At 43.5% G+C, this 23,618-nt stretch overlaps 5 protein-coding genes across 10 annotated transcripts; 3 read left to right on the top strand and 2 right to left on the bottom strand.

Moving 5' to 3' along the window:
- Nucleotides 1-44: 44 nt before the first annotated feature.
- On the top strand, nucleotides 45-6,116 carry LOC105285638 (alanine--tRNA ligase, cytoplasmic). 2 transcript variants are annotated; one of them, XM_011349960.3, is made up of 16 exons: nucleotides 45-182; nucleotides 395-601; nucleotides 693-881; nucleotides 963-1,108; nucleotides 1,264-1,455; nucleotides 1,537-1,827; nucleotides 1,947-2,056; nucleotides 2,133-2,407; nucleotides 2,504-2,848; nucleotides 2,930-3,188; nucleotides 3,249-3,501; nucleotides 3,574-3,838; nucleotides 3,921-4,205; nucleotides 4,275-4,461; nucleotides 5,121-5,783; nucleotides 5,863-6,116. In XM_011349960.3, the coding sequence occupies exons 2-16, from the start codon at nucleotides 407-409 to the stop codon at nucleotides 5,892-5,894; spliced, it is 3,687 nt and encodes a 1,228-aa protein (XP_011348262.1). In that variant the 5' UTR covers nucleotides 45-182; nucleotides 395-406; the 3' UTR covers nucleotides 5,895-6,116. The 2 variants fall into 2 exon arrangements, with proteins under 2 accessions (XP_011348262.1, XP_011348264.1); XM_011349962.2 differs by lacking the exon at nucleotides 5,863-6,116 and adding an exon at nucleotides 4,912-4,986 and having other exon boundaries at nucleotides 5,121-5,231.
- Nucleotides 5,861-9,246, bottom strand: LOC105285637 (mitochondrial ribosome-associated GTPase 2). The gene is made up of 9 exons (XM_026971606.1): nucleotides 9,111-9,246; nucleotides 8,770-9,007; nucleotides 8,185-8,695; nucleotides 7,480-7,606; nucleotides 7,294-7,413; nucleotides 6,804-7,142; nucleotides 6,523-6,661; nucleotides 6,220-6,452; nucleotides 5,861-6,090 (listed from the first exon to the last, which is right to left on the bottom strand). The coding sequence occupies exons 2-9, from the start codon at nucleotides 8,945-8,947 to the stop codon at nucleotides 5,932-5,934; spliced, it is 1,806 nt and encodes a 601-aa protein (XP_026827407.1). The 5' UTR covers nucleotides 8,948-9,007; nucleotides 9,111-9,246; the 3' UTR covers nucleotides 5,861-5,931.
- LOC105285636 (aspartate--tRNA ligase, mitochondrial) lies at nucleotides 9,103-13,023 on the top strand. Of its 2 annotated transcripts, XM_011349954.3 has the most exons (10): nucleotides 9,103-9,691; nucleotides 9,822-10,082; nucleotides 10,160-10,528; nucleotides 10,600-10,776; nucleotides 10,848-11,027; nucleotides 11,101-11,205; nucleotides 11,281-11,496; nucleotides 11,575-11,778; nucleotides 11,868-12,051; nucleotides 12,128-13,023. In XM_011349954.3, exons 1-10 carry the CDS (start codon nucleotides 9,602-9,604, stop codon nucleotides 12,286-12,288), a joined length of 1,947 nt encoding a protein of 648 aa, XP_011348256.2. In that variant the 5' UTR covers nucleotides 9,103-9,601; the 3' UTR covers nucleotides 12,289-13,023. The 2 variants fall into 2 exon arrangements, with proteins under 2 accessions (XP_011348256.2, XP_011348257.2); XM_011349955.3 differs by lacking the exon at nucleotides 11,101-11,205 and having other exon boundaries at nucleotides 9,553-9,691.
- Nucleotides 13,024-13,173: 150 nt separating this feature from the next.
- LOC105285639 (leucine-rich repeat-containing protein 40) lies at nucleotides 13,174-23,498 on the top strand. 4 transcript variants are annotated; one of them, XM_026971601.1, is made up of 10 exons: nucleotides 13,174-14,344; nucleotides 20,908-21,101; nucleotides 21,174-21,377; nucleotides 21,460-21,583; nucleotides 21,698-21,867; nucleotides 21,967-22,109; nucleotides 22,185-22,385; nucleotides 22,519-22,851; nucleotides 22,933-23,118; nucleotides 23,202-23,498. In XM_026971601.1, exons 1-10 carry the CDS (start codon nucleotides 14,269-14,271, stop codon nucleotides 23,311-23,313), a joined length of 1,743 nt encoding a protein of 580 aa, XP_026827402.1. In that variant the 5' UTR covers nucleotides 13,174-14,268; the 3' UTR covers nucleotides 23,314-23,498. The 4 variants fall into 4 exon arrangements, with proteins under 4 accessions (XP_026827402.1, XP_026827399.1, XP_026827400.1 ...); XM_026971599.1 differs by lacking the exon at nucleotides 13,174-14,344 and adding an exon at nucleotides 19,727-20,098; XM_026971602.1 differs by lacking the exon at nucleotides 13,174-14,344 and adding an exon at nucleotides 19,955-20,828.
- LOC105285635 (WD repeat-containing protein 82) lies at nucleotides 17,875-19,049 on the bottom strand. The gene has a single exon (XM_026971603.1). The coding sequence runs from the start codon at nucleotides 18,926-18,928 to the stop codon at nucleotides 17,981-17,983; it is 948 nt and encodes a 315-aa protein (XP_026827404.1). The 5' UTR covers nucleotides 18,929-19,049; the 3' UTR covers nucleotides 17,875-17,980.
- Nucleotides 23,499-23,618: the final 120 nt, after the last annotated feature.

Genomic DNA, 23,618 nt, shown 5'->3' with positions numbered 1-23,618 from the left:
AGCGATTGGACGCCCCCGGCCCCATTCCGCCCGTTCCGCCTGCTGGCCACGAAAGCGCAAGCCTGCATGTGCTCTGATTCCTTTTCTTCGCTCCTTTCACCTTGCACGCGCTCTCGTGTCGATACCAGTCGCGCGGATCAGCTGTGCTTTCCTGGATTATTCTGCATCTCCGCGTTCTGGGAGTAAGCCTCGCGCTAAATTTTCACGGGTCTTCCCCCTGTCTTTCGTGAATCCGACGCGTTTTTCCAAAGTCGAAAGACGGAATTCTATTATTCACGAGAAGAAAGTTTCTTCCTCATTGTTCGGCACGAATTCTCTTCGTGTCACCGAAATTTCTGATGCAATTCGAAGCCATATGGCGAACCGTGTACTTATCGTTCACAACGTGTTATAGCTTTTGCAGAAAATGAATTCCGACCGGAGTGTCAAAATGTCAGCTACCGAGCTCGAAGGACGTTCGAAGAAGAGGATGAGTGCGAAGGAAATACGGCAGGCTTACATCGATTTCTTCCAGAGTAAGGGTCACGAATATGTACATTCAAGTTCGACGATACCTCACGATGACCCAACATTACTCTTTACGAATGCCGGGATGAATCAGGTATCGATGCCAACTCTCGCATCGTGTGCTTTCTTTCTGGCACTTCATACGACTACTAGCTTGGACCTCATTGTAAACATTTTTTTTTCAGTTTAAGCCGATGTTCCTAGGAACCGTTGATCCTAACAGTGATATGGCAAAATTGACCCGCGTGGTTAACAGCCAGAAGTGCATCAGAGCCGGCGGCAAGCATAACGATCTGGATGACGTCGGTAAAGACGTTTATCATCATACGTTCTTTGAAATGATGGGCAACTGGTCCTTTGGAGATTACTTCAAGGTAATATTTCGGTAGAACTGATTTTTATTTTTTAATACATGACATTTTTATATGTAAAGGAGAATTATATTATTTTTATAGAAAGAAATATGTGCTTGGGCCTGGGAATTTCTAACCGGCGTATTAGAGCTGCCAGCCGACCGGTTGTACGTGACGTATTTTGGTGGTGATGAGAAGAGCAACCTGGAACCGGATAACGAGTGCAAGGAATTATGGCTTTCTCTTGGGTATCTTCGCTTTAAAATCACATTAGACAGGAATTCGAAAATATATTTCATTACATATTAATTGTATATTTGTCTTAATATTTTTTCTCATAACTTTAGCTTAATATTTGCCCTTGTAATTTTACACTTAAAGTTTACGATGCATAAATCCACAGGTTACCTGCCTCGCACGTTATACCAGGCAGCATGAAAGATAATTTTTGGGAAATGGGTGAAACCGGACCTTGTGGACCGTGTAGTGAACTGCATTACGACCGCATCGGTGGCAGGGAAGCGGCTCATCTCGTCAATATGGATGACCCCGACGTACTTGAAATCTGGAATCTCGTCTTCATTCAATATAACAGGTATATTCAATTAACATGAGCTCAAACTCGATCATTTCCCAATGAATTTAATGAGTAACTTGAATTATCTTAATGGTTCAGAGAATCGGACGGTAGCCTTAAGACGTTACCAAAGAAGCACATAGACTGTGGTCTAGGCCTGGAGCGATTGGTGTCAGTAATTCAAAACAAACGGTCTAATTATGATACCGATCTGTTTGCACGTTTGTTCGCTACGATTCAGAAGAATACCGGCGCCCGACCTTATCAGGGCAAAGTGGGAGCCGAAGATGTCGACGGGATCGACATGGCGTACAGAGTTCTGGCTGATCATGCTCGAACAATCACCATTGCCCTAGCGGATGGAGGAATGCCTGATAACACTGGCAGGGGGTAAGCAGGAGCATGATATTCTGTTATTAATATTCCATTCTCTCTTCTTTCCGATATAAAATCTATTTTTATTTAATATTTTGTATTTATATTTTATTTAATATTTTTTATTTATACAGATACGTCATAAGGAGAATTTTGCGGCGCGCCGTACGCTACGCGACCGAAAAACTGAACGCCAAGCCACAATTCTTTGGAAATCTGGTGTACGTGGTCGTGAAGCTTCTTGGTGAGTATTTTACCGTGATAAAAAAACATAACTTGTCGCTCGCACTGCCAGGTTATTAAAACCTACGTTGTTGCAGGTAATACTTTCCCGGAGCTAAAGAAGGATCCGCAGACTACAATAGACATAGTGAACGAGGAAGAGACACAGTTCTTGAAGACTCTATCGCGCGGTCGTAACTTGTTGAACAGAACGATCGAAAAATTGGAGTCGACCGACATCGTGCCTGGCGACGTTGCGTGGCGCTTGTACGACACTTACGGCTTCCCGGTGGACCTCACTCAGCTGATGGCCGAGGAGAAGGGGTTGAAGATCGATATGGCGGCGTACGAGGAAGCTAAGAAGCGAGCGCAGGTATTACGCGTAACGATTGGTCCGTGAAGAGCTAGAGCTGCAACGTAAATGTCCTCGTTGCGCTCTCATATTCTTCACGTGTCTTCTTGATTACAGTTAATTTCGCAAAACAAAGCTGGCGGAGTCGACGACCAAATCAACCTGGACGTCCACGCCATCACGGAGTTGCAAGAGCTGGACATCAAACCTACGGATGACTCTCCCAAGTACGATTCCAGGTCGGCATACTTGAGTCGATACGGTACTGAGGAGTTATACAAGGAGTACGAATTCAAGCCGTGCACGGGTACCGTGATCGCGCTGAGACGCGCCAGGACCTTCGTCGATGAGGTGTCCTCTGGCGAGGGCGAGGTTGGAATCCTGCTGGACACGACGAACTTTTACGCGGAACAAGGTGGACAGATATACGACGAAGGATTCTTGGTGAAGGTCGATGATGAGGTACGCGAAACAGTGAAACCTATTTCGCTTTCTAACTAACAAAGGCAAGAGCTCGCTAACACAGTTTTCCATTTTTCAAAGGCTACGGAGGTTCGCATAACGAACGTTCAAGTGAGAGCCGGTTACGTGCTGCACATCGGCACTGTGGGCGAGGGTACGCTGAGAAAGGGAGACAAGGTTCGCACGAATATAGATACAGTACGCAGGCGGCTCATAATGGGCAATCACAGTGCCACGCACGTCCTGAATTACGCGCTTAGGAAAATGTACGGGCCGGAAGTTGATCAGAAAGGATCGTTAGTCGCGCCGGACAGGCTGCGCTTCGATTTTTCAAAGAAAGGTACGTTCGAAGAGGTAAATTGAGTTATAATAAAATACTGTTATCAATCTCTCGTAACAGGACCGATGACCGCGGAGCAAGTAAGATTGACGGAGAACATCGTCCATGACTTGGTCAAGAAGGCTGAGGTAATTTTTAGGCTGGAATGCAACTTGGCCCTAGCGAAGAGCATTCACGGCGTGCGTGCAATGTTCGAGGAGACGTATCCTGACCCGGTGCGCGTCGTCAGCATAGGTGTACCGGTTGAGGTACTGCAGAAAGATCCCTCAAGTTCAGCTGGTTTCGAGAACAGCGTGGAATTTTGCGGTGGAACGTACGTTCTACATAAACGTGTTTTTAATCATGATCTTGTATTTCTTCTTTCTATTCACGATATATCCAACAGGCACCTGCACACCACCGACCACATAGGCGATTTTGTAATAATCAGTGAAGAGGCGATCGCCAAGGGCATCAGGCGCATAGTGGCGCTCACTGGATTACCAGCGACCAAGGCTATACTCAGAGCGCAGTCGATGTGCAAGGTAGTGTACGACCTTCAAGATCAGGTCAAGCCGGACAGATGTCGACGGGATACTAAAGATCTCATGAAGAGGATAACAGAATTGTTAAATGACGTGTCACGTGCCACAATCTCTACGTGGCAGAAGGTAATTGGGTTTGTAATTAATTAGCGTATTCTAATTCTGATCGACGAGCTCTTGTCCGAATAACTTGTTCTTTTACGTACAGTTTATACTCCGTGACACGCTGAATATGTATAAAAACGCTCTTGAGAGGGAGGCATCTATGCGCAGGGGCAGTATCATGATGCGAGTTAAGGAGGATGTTGCGCAGTTGCTGAGAGCCATGGCTGGGAGTCCAGTTTTGGTTGAGAAGATAGACGCGTCGAATCATACGAAAGCCGTGGACTTCGCGCTGAAGAAGATTAGAGAGCTGTCACCGGTGACGAGCGCCTTGCTGTTGACTTATGACAACGAAGAAAAGAAAGTATTCGCTCTCTGTTCCGTTCCTAAGGTAAGACCCTCATGCCTAAGCATCGTAGCGCGGATCAGAACGTCGGATTGAAACGGAATTTCTTCACAGTCCGCGATAATGAAGGGGCTGAAAGCGAATGAATGGATTCAAGCGTTCGTACCGATGATAAACGGCAAGGGAGGCGGAAAGGCTGAGTCCGCGCAAGCCTCTGGCACAATTGAGTGTAGCGATCAGCAATTCGAGGAAATAATAAAGAAGACTTACGAATACGCTAATGAGAAACTCGGCCTTCCACGTAAGTACAAAAATATTATCGATAGACATTTTTTCGGAATTGTGCGAGATTTTAATTCACACCGCAAAATTATGAGCTTCAAATTTAACCCTTTGAGGCACGCATTTTTTAGAAAATCCGAATCACATGAAAATTTATATGCGGGGGTTTCTGGGGTCGCTGATGACGAATCCGTTATCAGATTTTCGAAATTCAAGATGGCGGATCCAAGATAGCGGACGAAAAAATGAAAAATCGCGAATTTTAGAATTTGGACCTTAGATTCGTAATCAGCGACCCAAAAAACCCCCAAATCTTGATTTTGAGCAAAACATTCACTCATAGTTCGTGGGAAATGATTTTTTTCTGTAAAAATGTGTATTTTTCACACTTTGTTTATTTATAATAAATGGGCAACTTATGCAAAACACTTTTCAACCTTTCATGTATGTTCCCGTATCATATACGAAGCTAAAAAACGCAAAACACCGGACAAGAATTCCTCAAATATGAAATATTTCAGGAAAATGTGAGAATAAATAGGTGGTACGTATACTTACCACTATGCCTCAAAGGGTTAATCAGTTTATCAATGAATCACTTTATGAAAAATATGTAGAGCAATTTTCGCATAGATAATTATCCGTTTGAATTACATTGGTCAAAAATTGTGTTTTCAGTCAACAATATGTGTAAGAAGATTCATATCGATTTGGAAACGCGTTTGGAATCGCAATTGGTGCTTCACGCCTACGTAGGGAGCACGAAATATTATCTGGCGCAAATAATCTCGCAGTACACTGGCTTCCGTCTGAATTTTAAGCAAATTCACTATCAGGAGCAGCCTCACTCTTACGACATAAAATTGGAGACACCGGAGATCACGTTGCACGACGGCAGTGCCATCGCGTTCTACCTGGCAAATTCGGATCTACGGTGCGAGGACGATTTCTTCGCGTCCAGTCAGGTTTTGCAATGGATGAGCTACGCGCAGAACCACATTTTGCCGGCGGTCACCGCCACGGTGCTCCCGCTGATCGCTCTTTTCGCGGCGAACGATACGAAATCGAACATGAACGTTTCTAAAGTGGAGCTTACCGACGCTCTGGAACGACTCGACGCGATACTACGTACGAAGACGTACTTGGTAAGAGAGAGGATCACGCTCGCAGATCTATTTATCTTCAGTACATTGTTGCCCTTGTACGAATTCGCGTTCGATCCTAATCACAGAGAACCGTACAAGAATTTAAACAGGTGGTTCTTGACGATCTTGAATGAGCCGAAGGTGCAGGAAGTGCTAAAAGATTTTAAACTTTGCCTGAAAGCTGAAAACATTCACGGTAAAACGCCATTCAGAAGTCCACAATAATTCATAATAATAATAATAATAATAATAATAAGTACACTCGTTTTCTACAGATTTTTTACTTTTTACCGGCTTTATTGCGTAAAAAGAGCAGTGTGGTTTCTTTCGTCGGGAATTAATTTCTATGAAAAATTGTCAGTGCTTTTCTTTGTTTCGTCACCTTTAAGATTGTCATACAATATTCTAATCTCCTTTAACAAAGCGGAGACGTTAGTGCCTACCTTAGCAGAGATAGGTATTATTGGTAAGTCTACGTTTTTCTTCAGTAACTGTAAGTTTCTCTAAAAAATAAAACATTACAAACAAATCGTTGTGAGGATTATTCGATATTACCACGCTATATTATCATCATCATTCAAATTATGTTCCCTTAATAATTCCTGGAAAAGAGAGAATTTTTGATCGCTCACCTCGGCATCTGGCAAGTCCATTTTGTTCGCTACCACGAGTTGAGGCCTGTCATTCAGCTTTTCATTAAACTGATTAATCTCGTATCGCAAGATTTCTAGAGCTTCCCACGGCTCATCCAGTGTGACATCCACGATAAAGACTAAAGCGGCACAGCGTTCGGCATGCTTGAGAAAAGTTATGCCGAGCCCTTTATTCTTATGCGAATTTTCTATGAGACCGGGCATGTCGGCCACTGAAATAAATGGCCGTGAGTAAACGCGCGTGAGGGCTGTCTCGGCTGTGCTACGTTCAATGCAAATCACCTGCAACTTGTTCGTAATCGTCGTACTCTATCATGCCTATGTGAGGTTTTAAAGTAGTAAACGGGTACGCTGCTATCTTTGGCCTAGCTCGGGATATCGCTCTCAGAAGTGTACTTTTACCAGCATTTGGGAGACCAATCTAAGACGTTAATTGTTAGCTTTTAGAAAAATTAATTAAAATTAAAATCAATATTTTCTCGAATTTCTTCAATACGATAATCGTCGATAATGAAATCACAGTAAAAATATAACGAAAAGAAAAAGAATATAAAAATATTTACCAATCCGATGTGGGCCATACTTCTTACTTCCACTACATATTGTAAACTTTCGCCGATTGCACCATATTCCGATATTTCAGGTGACTGATTGACATTGGACTTAAAAAAGGCATTTCCGTGACCGCCGGCACCACCTCTCGCGGCAATGAACATCATTCCAGGTCGATCCAAATCAGCCACTATCTTACCGTCCACGTGACGCACGATTGTGCCGATCGGTACTTGTACTGTATTGTGCGGTGCATTTTTGCCGAAACATTCGTCGCCGAGGCCATTTTCTCCGTCTTTAGCCGTAATTATTGGCTGCACATGTTTAAGGTCCTTCACATTCGAGCTCGCCTGTGTGATAGCAATTATATCCCATTTATGATCAGATATAATTTACATTAGACACATATATAGCACACATAAATTATGTTTTTTCTCTCCGGCTTTATTAGTAATATCTTATTTTGATTTTTAGATTTTATTTTATTCGCAATAATCTTACCTCGAATATTACATGACCACCGTTCCCACCGTCGCCCCCGTCGGGGCCAGCCCGATCGTTCACCCACAATCGTAAGAACGATATTTGTCCATCCCCGCCGTTTCCTCCAATAGTTTTTACCTGACGAGAGACAATCGTGTGCTCATAAACTGACGAGGACCCATCAATACGACGTGCTTAGCTTACTTGCTTAATGTCCACGAAATGCTGCACAGTTAATTGATTTTGCGATTTCGGTTTTCTTCTGCGCAAAGCCGTGGGTCTAGTCTCCTCGTGGACGCACGCGGTAACAGATAGCGCCCTGAGTAGATTTCTGTGTGAAACCTCGCGTCTCCTTCCGATCAACGTGATCTCACAGCCGTGCCTTTGAATCGCGTTGCACGTTGCAACGATGCTCCTCAAGTGAAGACGAAGACGGTGCATCTGCAAGCGATTACGAAGAACGTGAATCTCCCAGTCTGCACGATGTCAGTGATGTAAGACGGTTTAAAAGATTAACTAATTATGAATGTACCGTTTAAACAACTTTATTTTCAGCAAACAATTATTTAGCTAGCTTTTAGGTCGGCCTATCTCGAGACGGCGACGTTAAATTTGCCCTCCACAAAATCCGCGATTACATTCTGGTGCAGTTCAACGACTCTTTTCCTATATAACGGTACGCGGTTCGATCTGTAAGTTATCCTGTAGGTTCTCTTGATCCTTCTGTCGACGGGGGACGCGTAACGATCGATGAGATCGACGTTGTCGATGACGGCACCGGCATAATTGTACAACGCTACGTAGAACTCGGCCGTACTAAAGTCCGCGTCGGTGGACAACGTTAAGTCGAGCGTGAAGCTGCACGGATAGACGCACTTGGCATCACAATCCGATGTACCTCGGGCGTACGTCGTCATCTCTCGCCACGTAGTGCCGTCGAAGTTACGCTCAGGGATATCTAATTTACGGTCGAGTGCGATATTGTGCACCGTGGGTGGTTCACTCTTGACGAAGAAGTGTGTCAACGAGCCCGCCGTGTGAAATTGTTTCTCTAAGCTACGGTAGCCAGTAACGGTATAGTCTCGGAAGTGGTGCCACAAGAAGGGCTCCACCCTCGTCAGGACGAGATTGCCGTGCGCAGCCATCTCAACGATCTTCCAGGAATCGTCCCAACGCCTCCCGGGATCGTCCACGGGCGTTCCACCCTGCCCGTTGCACAGCGTTACCAACACCTGACCGTTATCTCTCAATATCCTTTCGGATGACAGAAAGAAGGCTCTAAGCAGGTCCCTATTCTTCTCTATTCTCATTTTACCGCCCACGTGGGGAAAGTTAAAGATAACCTTGTCAAACGGCTCGGTTCTCAAGGAGGTGCACTCCTCCAATTTCGTAGCGTCCACGTCGAACAGTACGCAAACACCTGAAAAGAAAAGCATAGCTCTCTCCTTCACGACCGCACAATTCGATTACAGTGAATATTTTAAATTTACTAACCATTATTCCGAAGATATTCTACGTTTCGTTTTGTAGTCTCTCGACTCGCACCGACCTCGTAACAGGTAGCGACTAGCTTGACATTTAAATCGTGCCGCAACAACGCTAGCGAGAACGAGAAATTGCCCTCTCCAACTAACAGCACGGATTCATTTTCGTTAAATATCGAGATCCTCATCGCTGCTCCGCGAGGTAATCGAGTTGGATGCTTTTCTTTCCAGGTGAACTGTCTAACCTACTGAATACGTGAATAGGTTAGGAAGACAGTTCGGCTCACTCGCATACGTGTTTATGAGCGTGATTGTGCAATTTAGAGGATTTATTCGACGAATTCAACTTACTTTTTATTATGTAATACGGCGTTCTTAATGAAACATGAGTGCCCTTATTATAAAACACAAAATACGTAGTCGATACTGTGTTTGTTAAAACCACTGGCTTGAAGTCAGCCGATTGTCAGATTGATGGTTAGGAATCAGGTGTACGACAGAAAAATGTCCACTGTTTGCGTTCTAGAATAGCGTATGGTACTGGTTGACGTAATTTTTTAAACATAATTCGTCATGAATACGTACCAACAATTTTAAATAATTTTTCAGACAAATATTGTAAATAACGTATAAATAATCTCCCGAATTCTTCGGATCCAATGAGATAGCTCGACAATTAAAACGGTTATGGTTACGAGGTTTTTGGAACAGCGCGAGATTTATCAGCACTTATCAATATGTTTCTGTAAAAGAGCGAAACCGTGAGAAGTGAGAAAATAACGGGAAAGGGACGATAATTTTGTGTCTAAGATTTTCATTATTGATAATAATACACGCGCAAAATGCTTGCCGGTAGTAGAATTGTTTTTGGTTGCACCAGTGCCATGACGAGACATCACATGTGGCCAATTATAAATAAATATCAATTAAATGTAAGTTTTTAAAGCTTTTCATATTTTTATATCTTATTGTAGAACAGCGATTTGAGAGTATTAACATGAGCCATGTCATGCAGAAACATGTGTGAATTCATTAAAATCCACTTGTGTAAATTTGTTTCAGCTCCTTTTAAAGACTCGGATGCCGATTTCGGCAGCCTGCGTGCACAATTTAGTCGCCGACAAATCGGCACCCTCAGCAAGAACGAGTTCAGTTTCACCAGCCAACAGATACGTCCTGCGAACGCATACATGTGGCGAGTTGACGCTCAAGAACGTTGGGGAGCAAGTAAAATTGAGCGGCTGGTTGGAATTCCACAGAATGTGCAAATTTTTAACGCTACGAGATTCGTACGGGTCGACGCAGCTGCTTGTACCGGAAGACGTACGACACGTTGTCTGCTGTAATTTTTAACGTTCAATTTTTAACATGCGAGACGTCTGAAAAGTCAATGATTTCAGAGGGAAGATCTGGTGGAGGTCATACGGAACTTGTCCTACGAAAGTGTCTTAAGCATAGTGGGCAAAGTTATGTCGAGACCCGAGAATCAAGAAAACAAGAGGATGAAGACGGGCGACGTGGAAGTGCACGTTGAATCCTTAGAGGTGCTAAACGCGGCGTCGCGGAACCTTCCGATATTTATCAGGGAGTTCAATAAGGCGAAGGAAAGCCAGCAGATGAAGTACAGATACCTCTCGCTGAGGTATCCCGAGCTGCAGAAGAACATGAAGATGCGCTCCACTCTCACGATGAGGATGAGAGAATTTTTGATCAACGAGTGCAGCTTTGTTGACATTGAGACACCGACGCTCTTCAAGAGTACACCAGGGGTATGTCGTTCGATAAGAAGTCTTCAGCTTTAATTTAATCTCAATGTCTGTAAGATCTGTTGGTCGCTCAGGGTGCGCAAGAGTTTGTAGTACCCACCAGACAACCGGGCCACTTTTACTCGCTGGTGCAGAGTCCCCAGCAGTTCAAGCAGCTTCTTATGGTCGGTGGCCTGGACAGGTACTTTCAGATCGCCCGATGCTATCGAGATGAAACCGCCAGGCACGACAGACAGCCGGAGTTTACGCAGGTAAGTACATCGCGCTCATGTATATATGAGCGACGTTATGTACTTTATTATCGCCATCCGTCACGTTGCAGCTGGACATCGAGATGTCGTTCGTCGATCGAGATGGAGTGATGAGTTTAATTGAAAATCTGCTGGCGCACTCGTGGCCGGAGGAACTGGGTTCCATAAAACTACCTTTCAAGCTCATGGCATACGACGACGTCATGGAACTGTACGGTAGCGATCAGCCAGACCTGAGAATACCGTATCAGGTAAAGATACTTATGCTTCTTTATTTTTCTTTATTTTTTTTCGAGCTCAATAACGTTTCGAGACGCTTTTCAGATACAAAATCTGACGCACGTTGTTGATCTACCAGTATTAAAGGAGAGCATGAAACTCGAACACGATAAAGCAAACGTGTACGCGTTAGTTTTCCCAAACAAGTCTGTACGTGATTGTATCTTCAACTGGATTTTATACTTGCGTCTTTATCCCTTTTAATTTGTCGATTTTATATTACAGAAATACTTCACGAAGTCCGTCCGAGACGAATTCTCCAAGATTCACAGTGACTATTTTGATGGCACGAAGTTAATCCAATTGAAGGTCGAAGGCGATTCGTGGAGAACGCAATTGGCTAAATTATTTTCAAGCGAAGTGGCAGAAAATATATCGCGGCGCTGCAAATTACAGCAAGGGGATGCGGTGTTATTAACAGTTGGCTCTCGAATTGACGCAGTGAGTAGAAAGTTTCTCCTTGAACCGTGTCGGTAACAATAAGCTGTCTTGTGCTTTTTTAATAACTACGATACTTAGTTAAAACTCTTAGGAAAGCTACGTGTCCAATTCACGAATGTATTAGAAGCGAAGAGCGAACGAATACGCTCGCCCGACGCTGAATTTCTGTGGATCACGGATTTCCCGTTATTCACGTTCGAGGAAAAACTAGAATCGACGCACCATCCGTTCACTCAGCCTCATCCAGATGACGTGGAGTATCTTGCAACTGATCCATTAAAAGTAAAATTAATTTCTGGTAGAATTTTAAGTTAAAAATTAAGAATCAAGTTGCTCGTATCAATCACGTTCATTTTCTCACACGTTTTCAGGTCAGAAGCTTGCACTATGACCTGGTTATGAATGGATCGGAGATCGCGGGGGGCTCGATCCGGATACACGACGCGGATTTGCAGAGACAGGTGTTGAGGATATTGGACATAGACGAGACAAAATTGTCGCACATGCTCGAGGCTCTGACGTACGGAGCTCCGCCTCACGGCGGAATAGCTATAGGTATCGTATTTTCATCGTAATAAATTCGCACTTGCGATTTTTTGAAAATTAGATACAATCATTTATATCTCTGAAGGATTGGATCGCCTCGTCTGCTTGCTCTGCAACGCGAAGAGCATAAGGAGCGTTATAGCTTTCCCGAAAACGATAGAGGGACGAGATCTAATGTCCGGCGCGCCAAGCGTCATTTCCGACGAGACGAAGGCGCTGTATCACATACAGACGACGGACGAATGAAATGTGAGAATCCTTTTTTCGCAAGTATAGAATTGAACTGGCTGATTATATTTCGCTCACGTTTGTACATGACATAAAAAAAAATAATTTCTATAACATCTGAGATTGCGTGCGCGTATACGAGGAATACATAATTATATGATTAATCGTGCAATTTATATTTGAGCCACTGTAAATTCTGGTTGGCACAGGCTGTGAGTAGCTGCGGAGAAAGAAGTAAGCGTAGTAAATAAGAAGGCGGCAGATAGATGTACAAAAAAAGTGTTTTATTCTTCCAGTAAATTCTCGTGCGTTCGATTGAAATAATTATTTTTTTACAGAAAAATAAAAAATACAATTTAGCCTGCGCACTAAGCTATCGAAATGACATGTTACTTTTTTTTCCAAGAAGGATCTAAGGTGTCCACCTCTTTTTTTGTACACTTCTTGAGAGTCTCTCTTCTGTCAAGTAAAAGTCTTCAACCTAACAAATTTATTCTTAACAAATACGCTGATATGTTGTGACTATCAATTGTCGGCGGACGAAAATTCACATCGCTTTTCCCATATACTTTTATTCATATATATATCCGTTTTTTTTAAACAGCCCAGTATGAATTGGAACGATCATATATTAATTAACAAAAAAAACGTCGTTAACGATGAAGTGTCTGTACAGTTCACGACGCGATTAATTAATTTATTGGTCAAAGTTGTAAAAAAGTCATTATTCAGGATAAATAATAATCCGTCCGATCAATTTTTCTCTCTTGATTTTCTATCTCGTGCAGAACCTACGCTGCAAAAAAAGATCTACGATCAATCTGTACGTACAGTCTTTTTGGACAATACCGAAGACAATTCCGATGCAAGCGTCGCCTTTTTCATTATTAATATTCGTACAGTCGTTTTAAAACCGTGCGTCCGGTGTCGAACAAATCGTCAACTAATTTTCATAATTCCTGCAAGTCCTGCGGATCAGGTTCCGTCTCGCGAACGCAACGAAAGGAAGCGCCCTTTTACACGCCTTTACACCGCCCCTTTAGCTTTACGTATGCTTTCAATAGACAAAGATACACATACACCGTTTTTCGCTTGTTACGCAGTGCGGATTACTCAAATCGCTCCAATTACAAGGCGACGGTTCTACGTCGTCATACATTTCTAGTACTCTAAAATCGCATGCAGTTTATAGCAATCGGTAAGCGAAGCCCCTCTCCTCCGGTACCGATCGCCCGACGAAGACTCCTCGAAAATCAAGATCAACGAGCACTGGCGTTCGCGTTCTCTCATTTTGTTTACTGACTATCGAAAGTAATTCGTACGAAGACTTAACGTAGGAACTTAGAAGAATCACAAAACTCGTCATCGGGTGTTCCTCCCTCGTTGCACGGTGAAATTTAAATTTTTCCACGCTTTATCGACCGCAACACCGATGGGACCGGCAACACCGGTCACGTTTACATCATCCCCTTGGATTTTTGTTCTCTCTTTCTAGACCTGATCAGCTGGTGCACAGTACAGAACTTGTCCCAGGATGATTCAACCCGAGCTCTAAATCCCTATGTTAAATGGCCGTATGAACCAACGATCGTGAGATCGGAGGGGCGTAATCACATTGTAATTCTACTAAACGCGCTAATACACTTCGCCGGACTCCGAACTCGAATCAGGCTCGTTCGGTGAACACTACCCTGTACAGCGGCGACGTTGTACGTATCACGCGAGGTGCATCCTGCATTATACCGACCCGCCAACGGTCATCGATCATCATCCTGAGAGCCATTGCGAATCTGCTCGATAGAAAAAACTTATCACCGATGTGAACTTGTGTCTAAACGCTACAGGGTTCTCTTGGGCGTATGTACACGAGGTGTCCCGCGAGTGTCTTCACGTACGATGAGTGCTTACGCCCCTCTTCGGCCTATTTTTCTCTTCTTTTTTTTTTAAACAGTAAAAGAGCGTTCAGGTTCGCGATCGCCCGGGCGATGAGTTCGAGCAATGAATCGTCGTCCACTTTCGTCTCTTCTCCTACCGATGTCCAAGATGCAAGTTCTAATCACTGCGATTCGTCAAGGTATGTACAATTTATTATGCACGTCCGTCTTTTTTGTTATCCTGAAGATGGGAACACAGTGTTTCGCATTTGCGCGCGCGTTTACGCAGCTACATATCTCGTCCAGGTTGTCGGTTGGGAATCGCAATCGCAATCGCTATCGAGCTATTGGTATTCGCCGATCGAGAACAGGGCTTCGAACCCACGGTTTAATCATATACACTTAAGTATTAGTAATAGTAGTAGTAGTGTAGTAGTAGTAATAGTTACAGTCGATCGCTCGATTTTAAGGGCTTTCAAAATCTGACATCGAACGAGATTGGAGACGCGGGCCCGTGATCGGACATTCGCACGGCTAGCTGGCAGTATGACATGCGTCAAATTGTATTTATAGTCTAAATACAAAGAAATCGCTCGTAATATCCGACTTGATTCGATTTTCAACCCTTTGCTGCGCAGTGTCCGCGAACTATATATATAAAAAAGAGAAGATGCAAAACAGCATCCGCAAGAAGTTACGAGTGGTGCAAATATGTTTTCACGCGGGCGAAGGCTACTGCATAAAACGTTGAATGAGTGAGATATCGCTGGTTGAGGAGGAGTCGATTGTGAGAGGCGAGCGCTCAGTCGCCGCGAGGAACGTTGCAAATTTTAGAAAGAGAGAGGAGTACACGCGAAACGCGCTTTAAAAGACTTTAAATTACACAATAAATATTTATAGCTTTTAACATACACATTTGTATATTCCCTAAAAATAAAAATGAGGACAGTAAAACTATTCTTACAAGATATTTCTTTATGTCTTGTAAAAATATAAGATACCGGTCCTCCTTATATATTTAATCACTGCATAAGAGACCGATGAAAATTTATATATGCAGCCAAAGGGTCGAAATCTTTGTACACCCCGCTTTCTAACGGTTTCTCACCACGAAATCACGAAAGTACACGCGAGATTCATCCCGCACGGACTCGCGAAATACGTCCTACCGACACGATTTTCTCTACGCACACTGTGTCGCCGTTATAAAAAATACTATTTTACAGCGCAGGAGACAAGCTCTCGTCCATACAAATCGCACGTTCGTACAGATAGACCTGCACATCACAGAAGACACGCACAGCCCGCGATACAAACACACAGAATCATTCGCACGGCACACCGCACTCGCTTACTTGTTTTTCACGCACGCACGCGCACACACGCATACACACCGCACATACATTATCGAATAAAATATCATTGACCACGCGCTCTTGCACGGAATATGCTAAACGGAGACGTCTAGAAACTCTACAGGAAATAATGGATACTACCGTATGTACATACACGAAAGGATGGAGACAGGCTCCTGGTTCTGTCGGCCGCTTCGGCGATCGGATTCGCCAAACGAACGCCGAAGCGGCCGACAGAATTGCAAAAGAAAGCAAAAGGCTCGAGACTTTCGAGGGGACTTTCCCGTGAGGCGGGAGCGGAGGGGAACGGAGGCATTCGTCGGACACTCGTACAGTAGTTTGCGACATTGGAGATCTTGGTCACGCAAGTTTCCGGACAATCTCGCGGCCAACTCGCACCGCGTCAGCAATAAGTTCCTCTCTTCTCCTCCTACGAGAACGCGGAGCGCTGGGCGCTTGCCTCATCCTTGTCCGTGCCGCTTTGCGGAAACAGAATACTTGTGCGCAAACGTTGTTGCGTACAAACGTCGAATATATCGTTAGGACTAATCGCGCAGAACGCAATCGCAATCGAATGAGAGAAATCGCGAGAGAATTCCTACGAACATCGAGAGTGTCTGGCCGGCCCGCCGGTTTTCCCACGCATGTAGATTAAAAACTATATACCGAGAGAGTCTGTCGCCGGCAATTACGTGTGTGATTACGTGTGTAATGTGACGCGCGGTCGTGTCGTACGCCACTTGGCCGAGCAGCAGCTTATCGCGCGGAAGTTCGTAGGAACTCTCGCGATAACTTTGACTCTTTTCTTTTTTTTCCTTTCCTTTTTTTTTCTTTCCTTGCGTTTCTCTATCGCCGATTGTTAAGTTACGTCGGTGAGATATAAACAGACTTATTATTATTGTGCATAATAAATAAGCTCGATCGCTCTGTCGTTCTCGCGCGTCTGTCGACGATGACTCTACCGCCTCTTTCGTTATTGTTACTCGCACCGCCTTCGATTATCGATACCGCGGATCTGCCGGGTATATAAATACGTTTTTCAACTTGTCTTGTGTGTTGTGCACGCAGGACGCATTTTAAGTATTTCCGCTGATCTACGTACGTGGTCGCGTACAGGAGCGGGAAAAGATCTCCCGCGTGAAGGACCTCCCGTAATCTTTAAGCGGACGTCACAGATGTTAGCGTGCACGTTGCACATTCAAGACCGGGTCTTATTACTATCTGAATTTTTTTTCTGCCACTTCATTCACGGCTTGGAAGGCCGTGTCCCGTATGCGACCACCGCACACCGCTCAGATTAATTAATTCGTAATGAATTTTCGATGCTAGCGGGCTACTTTGCCGAAACGTCGACAGAATTCGGATGACTATTCGAAATTCGCTCATATATACGCCTCCACGTTTACTTAATTAAATTAATTAACGCCACTTCCTAAGATAATAATGCGCGGACCGTTTATAAAAAATGTAACGTACGATTACGCCGTCCGTCATGTATGATGAAACGAGAACTAATTGTCGATGATAAAATCTGGATCTCGTCGGTGCCGCCTCGCGACACGTTCGATCGCACGACACACACACAGCGTCCACTTATGCGGATCGTGGATCTACTCCTCCGTCGTCGGTCGTTTGAAAATCTTCCCTACGTCCGGTACAACTTTTCGTACAACATAGAAACTCGTAAAATCGCGTGGGAGGGTGGTGTTACTTCGAGCCTAGCGTTTGCATCCTCCTCGTAGACGCGGTCTTCAAATAACATCATCAGTGCGACGAGATTCGTTCTACGGTGATCCTCTCGAACACAATCGGGCAAGATGATCGATTGCCCGGAAACGGGCGAAATACGCGGAATCCAAAAGTCGCCTCGCACCTTCCGGTGCCGGTTCGCGGTACCTCGGTATTTCATATTGTTAAACGCTACACGCAGATACACAGGAAGAAGCTGTGTATACGACACATTCAAAACGTTCAATATAAGAACATGGAATTGGCGATCTTCCTAAACAGCATCGGCGGCTTTCGGGGGGGGGGGGGGGTGGCGATGGGGGGCACCGTCGCGCTGCAGACGAAGACGACAATACGGATGAGAAAGGTGCAACGACGTATCCCACGTGGATTGCGTCGAAGGCGCGAACGAGTGAGCGATGGTCCGGTGTTGCCGAGTTGTTGGAGTTGCTGCTTGTCGCTCGCCTCTTCAGAGATCCGTTCCGGAACCAGTAGCGTGTCACACGACAGTTGTCCCAGGTTTTGTACACAGTGTATATTATATAAATGCAATGTAAATAGATTCGCTCGACCAAGTTATCACACGTTCTCCGCTTCTACCCAGCTCGGCTGTTGTTCCCGGCGCTGCGCTCTCTTCCTCTTCCTGGTTTTTTTTCTTCTCGCATCCGTTCGTCCCTCTCTCTCTCATCGTGCGCATCGTAAGGCGATGCTTTCCAACGTGGTTCCGTACATCTCAGAGCCCGAGATGCCCGCTTACACGCTCTCGTCGATGGTGGGCAGCCAAAAGGCCATATTGGTACATGCTGATGCCAACATCATGTACTTGGGATTGAACTGGATACACTGCACTGGCGCCGGATGATCGCCGCTTAGCACGCAGACCTTGTAGCCGGTCTCCGCGTTCCACACGTGCACCCTACCATCGGTGGAGCCACTGAACACGAATTGCGAATCCGGACTGAAACTGGCCTCTATGGCGATTCCCTTGTTGTTCAAGTATCCAGCGAACGTCTGTAAAGGTTGACCGTGAAAAGCGTCAATTAAACGAATTGTACTACCATTAGTGGAGATCAAGATGGTCTTGCCGTCCCTGCTAAACTTCAACCCTGTCCAGTCACACTCCTTCTCCTGCGACAGCTTGAAGTTGACAAACGGGCCCTTGTCGAAGCTGCGCAAGTCATAGAGCTTAATGCTTTCCGAGTTGACACCAGCCGCGAAGATGAGGCCTTCAGGGTCGTAAGCCGCTACCGGGCGTCCAGAGACATTCATGACCCCATGACAGTTGGGTGAGCGCAGGTCCCATAGTCTGAGGGACTTGTCGAGCGAGCCAGACAGGAAAGTGTCCTCGATCGGGCTGATGCACAACGACACCACCTTCTTCGTGTGACCGGGGAAGTAACGTATGTACTTGTTGTCATGTAGACTGAGGTAGCGGATCGTGTCGTCGATCTTGGTGCTACTGTGTATCGCGGTGTTCTTCGCGTGAGTAAAGTGTATCAGGTCAACACCGTACTTCTTGGAATTGACAGTGCGTACCTGCGTACCCTTCTCACAGTCGTATATGACGATCTGATCATCCTCCGAGCAGGAGATCAACGTGTCGCCGTTCGGCGAGAAGTCGATGCTGTTTATCCGGTCCGAGTTCTCGCGGAATATCTTTGCCACCTTGAAGCTCCTCACCACGTGGTCGACGAGCTTCATGGTGATGGACGGCGCGTCCTCCCTCTCGTGCCGTCCCCTTAACCTCCTCGACTCCGCAATCTCTGTGTTGGTGTCGTGACCGGGTGTAAACGCCGGGCCGTGTGCGGGCCGGGCGCGGGTGCGGGCGCAGAATGCGGCCGCGGAGGTGCCGTTTCTCGGAGGAGGGAGGGGGGAAAAAGATCCCGCGCCGCGAAGCTCGAGGGATGGTCGGGTCACGAGCAGGGTCGGGGGAGACGGTTGCGACCACGGATGATGAGACGCGGTTGCTTACGTGAACCTTGATGAGTCGCGTCGTTTCCCTGCCGTCAGCTCGTTCGCCAACGTGCCACTTCGGACGCGCGACCGACACGCAAGATTCTCCGCTGGAAACCGCTGGTGAAAAAAGATATTCCCGCGATGTCTAGCTCCTGCTCCAGAGACCCGACGCCGCCAGCGAAACCACCGCACACAGCATACCGCACGCAGCGCAGATTCTGCCAACTATTTCGAGAAATGGACGGCGAGGTGCCACGAGCGCCGCGAGCGTTTTCTTCGTGTCCCTCGTGATCCACCAATAGCAGAAACTCGCGCACTAATCCTCGATTTATTAGTGGCTCCTTAAAAACGCGACGCGCCACCTGCATCCGTCAACGCGGACGAGCAATCACGTGGTCGTCCGTGAAAGTTTATCGGTAAGTACGCTATTTTCGTGTGTCGATAAAACATTTCGCGTCACTCAGCGCTCTTTGTTGCTCACTGGATATTGAACAGAGACAGAATGATGCTCGCGTCGGAACGATGATGGATCGCGATCGCGAAATGGAGCTGCCTTGTCACAGCGACTAACGATTTATTGTGATAATTGTTTGCATTTTTTGCCTTGGTTGCTTGCATCGTTTTTATTGAAATAAGAATCAGTGTTTTTCCTTACGTGTCGCATTTTTAACTCGCGTTCGATTTGTTCGCGATGTGTGTCCGTGTACGATAATCGAGGGTAAACAATACGCATCGATGAATTATGCAATAGATTGAAAAATGTCAACATGAGCGGCGCCAGGAAGAAGGTCAATCATTTAGCGGTGTTTAAAGAGCGCACGAAAAAAGACGACAATGCCGAACTCTCGAGGAGCATTATTATATCTGCGAGAAAAACGGGACGGTTGAGTCTCTCGTCGAGAGGATTGTCCACGGGTATTTGCAGACACTGTTTATGCACATGTCTCTTTTTACGAACTTGACTACATCGACGTTCATAAGTTCTCATGTATTCACGTCGCACAATGACCTCGGCATGCTTTATTATTTTTCGTTTAGATCGTGCAAAAGTTTGTAATCGGACGTGCATGCTTATGATATTACGTTACTGTTTTATGCGTGTCTTGTGCGTACTTGTGTCGAGATTTCCTCCAAGTAATCTCATCGATATCTCGAAACAGAGTCATTAATGTGTTGCTACTGTTAAATAAGTAATTTGTATAATGAATTTCCACTGATATATTTGTATATACATATATATAATATTGAAAATTTAGGGAATATGTTGTAAGCTTGGTAAGTTTTAAATAAATCCAGTTTTGATTTATGTAATTTGTGTTTTTTTTTTTATTATGTATAATGATAAGTGCATAAGGATTTACGATTATGCTATGTAGCTGTCGTATGTGGATGTATAGTTGTACGAAACATACAAGTTTGACTCACACAGTCTCGTTTGATATTGTGTCACTAATAATATTTCGCAATACACGTGCGGTCTGTGTAAAATAGTTTACACCTTGCAAGTGGAACGTGCTTGGCATCATGTGGAAACCCCCCATGTTTAGGTTGCTTTGCACGCTTTGCTAAGAATCGTGAGATAGAAGTGATCATGTCATTAAGTACACTCGACATTACTTAAGAATAAGTTCATTTACAATGTCAGGTAAGTCCCATTTGAATGTCTCTCTTGAATAATAAAAATAAAAAAGGAGGAAAACATTCTTAATTGACGTGCATTGCAGTACCTGAGGGAGTGTGGAATATAAATTATTTAACGGAAGAGGAATTACATAATTTACACTTTGAACTTGATTATGAGCACAAGGAAGAGCGATGGTGGGAGCAAGAACCATTAAAAATCTTGGATCTAAGTTCCAATAGCATAACTGAAATTGATCAGAGAATATCACTTTTAGAAGATCTGAATACCTTAGATGTATGTATAAATTGTTTATTACGTGCAAGTATATTTGATTATTTATTTTATTGCAAACAATGCCATCTTCAGCTACGCAACAACCTGTTGGAAAATTTACCAGCTGAGATCGGTTCCCTATGCAAGCTGAAAATAATAAATTTATCGGATAACAAATTAAAAAGTTTACCTCCACAATTTTACATGTTGGTAGAATTATGCGAATTATATTTAAAAGTTAATCATATAAGCGTGCTTGAAGAGGATTTTGCGAACCTGGTTATGTTAACTTATGTGGTAATATATATTTTATATATAATTATGCACACAAAATGAAAGAGAATTAATAATACTTAAATAATTGTATCCTTTCTTGAAGGATTTATCGTATAATAATCTACATGACGTACCATTCGGAATGGGATTTTTGGTACGATTAGTTACATTAAACCTGAGTCACAATATGATAAAAGAGCTACCACCTGACATAACGAGTATGAGATGTAAGTTTTGCACACAAAACATAAGATAATTAATATAATAATGCAAAAGTAACTAATACTTTTAATTAAATATTTAATTATTTTATAACGATTATTATATTCTGGTATGATTAGCATTGAGAACGTTGGATGTTAGTTATAATCAATTGGAGATATTACCACCATTGGGTGAATTGCGAAAAGTAGAAAGAATCATGTTCCAATCCAACAATTTGAAGAGTTTTCCAGACACGTTAGGTTGTTCAGCCTTAACAGTATTGCATTTGGATAACAATAACATTTCTGTATGTGTTGAGGCATATTTATACTTGTGAGAATCAAGACCTAAATTTAGGCTTTCCACGCAAAATATCCTTCTAACAGAATAATCCCTCCTATTGCAGGAGATTGAACCGGAGTATTTAGAAGCACTGGGAAACCTGAAAAAGCTCACGTTACAAAACAACAAAATTAAAATAATACCAGAGGAAGTGATCAATTTACTGCATTTGGAAGTTTTCGATTTATCGCAGAACAAGATATCTGTGTACGTCGCGGTATCTCTCTACGATTATCATCATACATATATCCGGAGTCTTCACGATGAATTATTCTTTTACAGAATACCTCCTTACATCGGCACGATGCCCAATTTAAAACAATTTATTATCAAAGGAAACAATATAAAGAATGTAAGGGCAGACATAATACGGTGCGGTACACCTCGCATTCTGAAGCACATACGTCAAACGGGAAGTGGTATAAACGTGAATACCAGAGAGATATTACAACCTGGTACAAGCACAGGCAGTTATCCTGATAAGTATGTAAATATTACTAATTAATTTACTAATTAAAATAAAAGAAACATCTTTATAAATTATTCATAATTTCAATAATTACTAATATATGAGATTAAAGCACAATTTCTTAACATGTAATTTGTACTGCTGCAGATATGCGATGAAAAATACAAAACTGTTCAGCCTGGCTGGGCAAAATCTTCTGGAGCTACCAGAAGAGATCGTGCAGGACGCAATGGAAGCAGCCGTTACGACTATTGATTTAAGTAGAAACAAATTGTCGGAACTGCCGGACAAAATGTCAGCGATCACCACGGTAATCGATCTGAAATTAACTACGAATCAGTTGACACGTTTGCCAGAGTGGATTGGCGAGGCGTATAAATATTTGCAAGTACTGGACATAAACAAAAATTGTTTGCAATCTCTGCCAAAGAGCATCAGCTGTTTGAAGTTTCTGCATTTCATCGATCTCTCGCACAACAGGTAAGGAAAGCATGATTATCAATATTATATTTTTTTTTAATATGAATTTTCTTACTTCTTCTATCATGAAATTCTCTTTAGGTTTACCGAGCTACCAGACGCCATTTATGATATTGTGCCGCTGGAAAGTTTAATTGCCAATGATAATCAAATCTCGAAGATAGATATACCGTCTTTAGAAAAATTGAAGAGACTAGCGGTTTTAAATTTGGCAAATAATAATATCGCTCACGTGCCGCCTGAACTTGGTACCTTAAAACATCTAAGGTAGTATAGATTATTTGTATTACATATTTGTATTATTTGTATTAAATATATATTATTATAATTAATTAATATTATTCTTTTAGGCATCTGTCATTATCCGGAAACTGTTTCAAATATCCCAGACAAGCGATTTTGATGAAGGACACAGAGGAGATACTAAGTTATCTGCGTAATTTAATACCTCGCCAAAAATAAAAAAACGAAATATAATAGATTACAAAAGACGATTGCCATGGATGTAATTTTAAATAGTTTTGACTCTAAAGTAATATATGTATAAATGTGCGCGTATATATTTATATATAAATGGATATGACAGTATCCAAAAGGAGTACAAATAATGTTACAAATAAATAAAAGTTTTTATTTATTCCTCTTGATCTGAGAAAATTGATTAAAATGTGTGAATAAAACGTTGAAAACAAGAAAAAATATGCCCTTTTATTCATATACTTTTCGTTCAAAAATCATGCAGGTATAAAACGATGGTAATACTTCGA

This window comes from Ooceraea biroi, chromosome 8 (assembly GCF_003672135.1).
Source record: "Ooceraea biroi isolate clonal line C1 chromosome 8, Obir_v5.4, whole genome shotgun sequence".
Taxonomy (NCBI): Eukaryota; Metazoa; Arthropoda; class Insecta; order Hymenoptera; family Formicidae; genus Ooceraea; species Ooceraea biroi.
The sequence above is the reverse complement of the archived record's forward strand: the minus strand, read 5'-3'. Positions and strand labels throughout refer to the sequence as shown.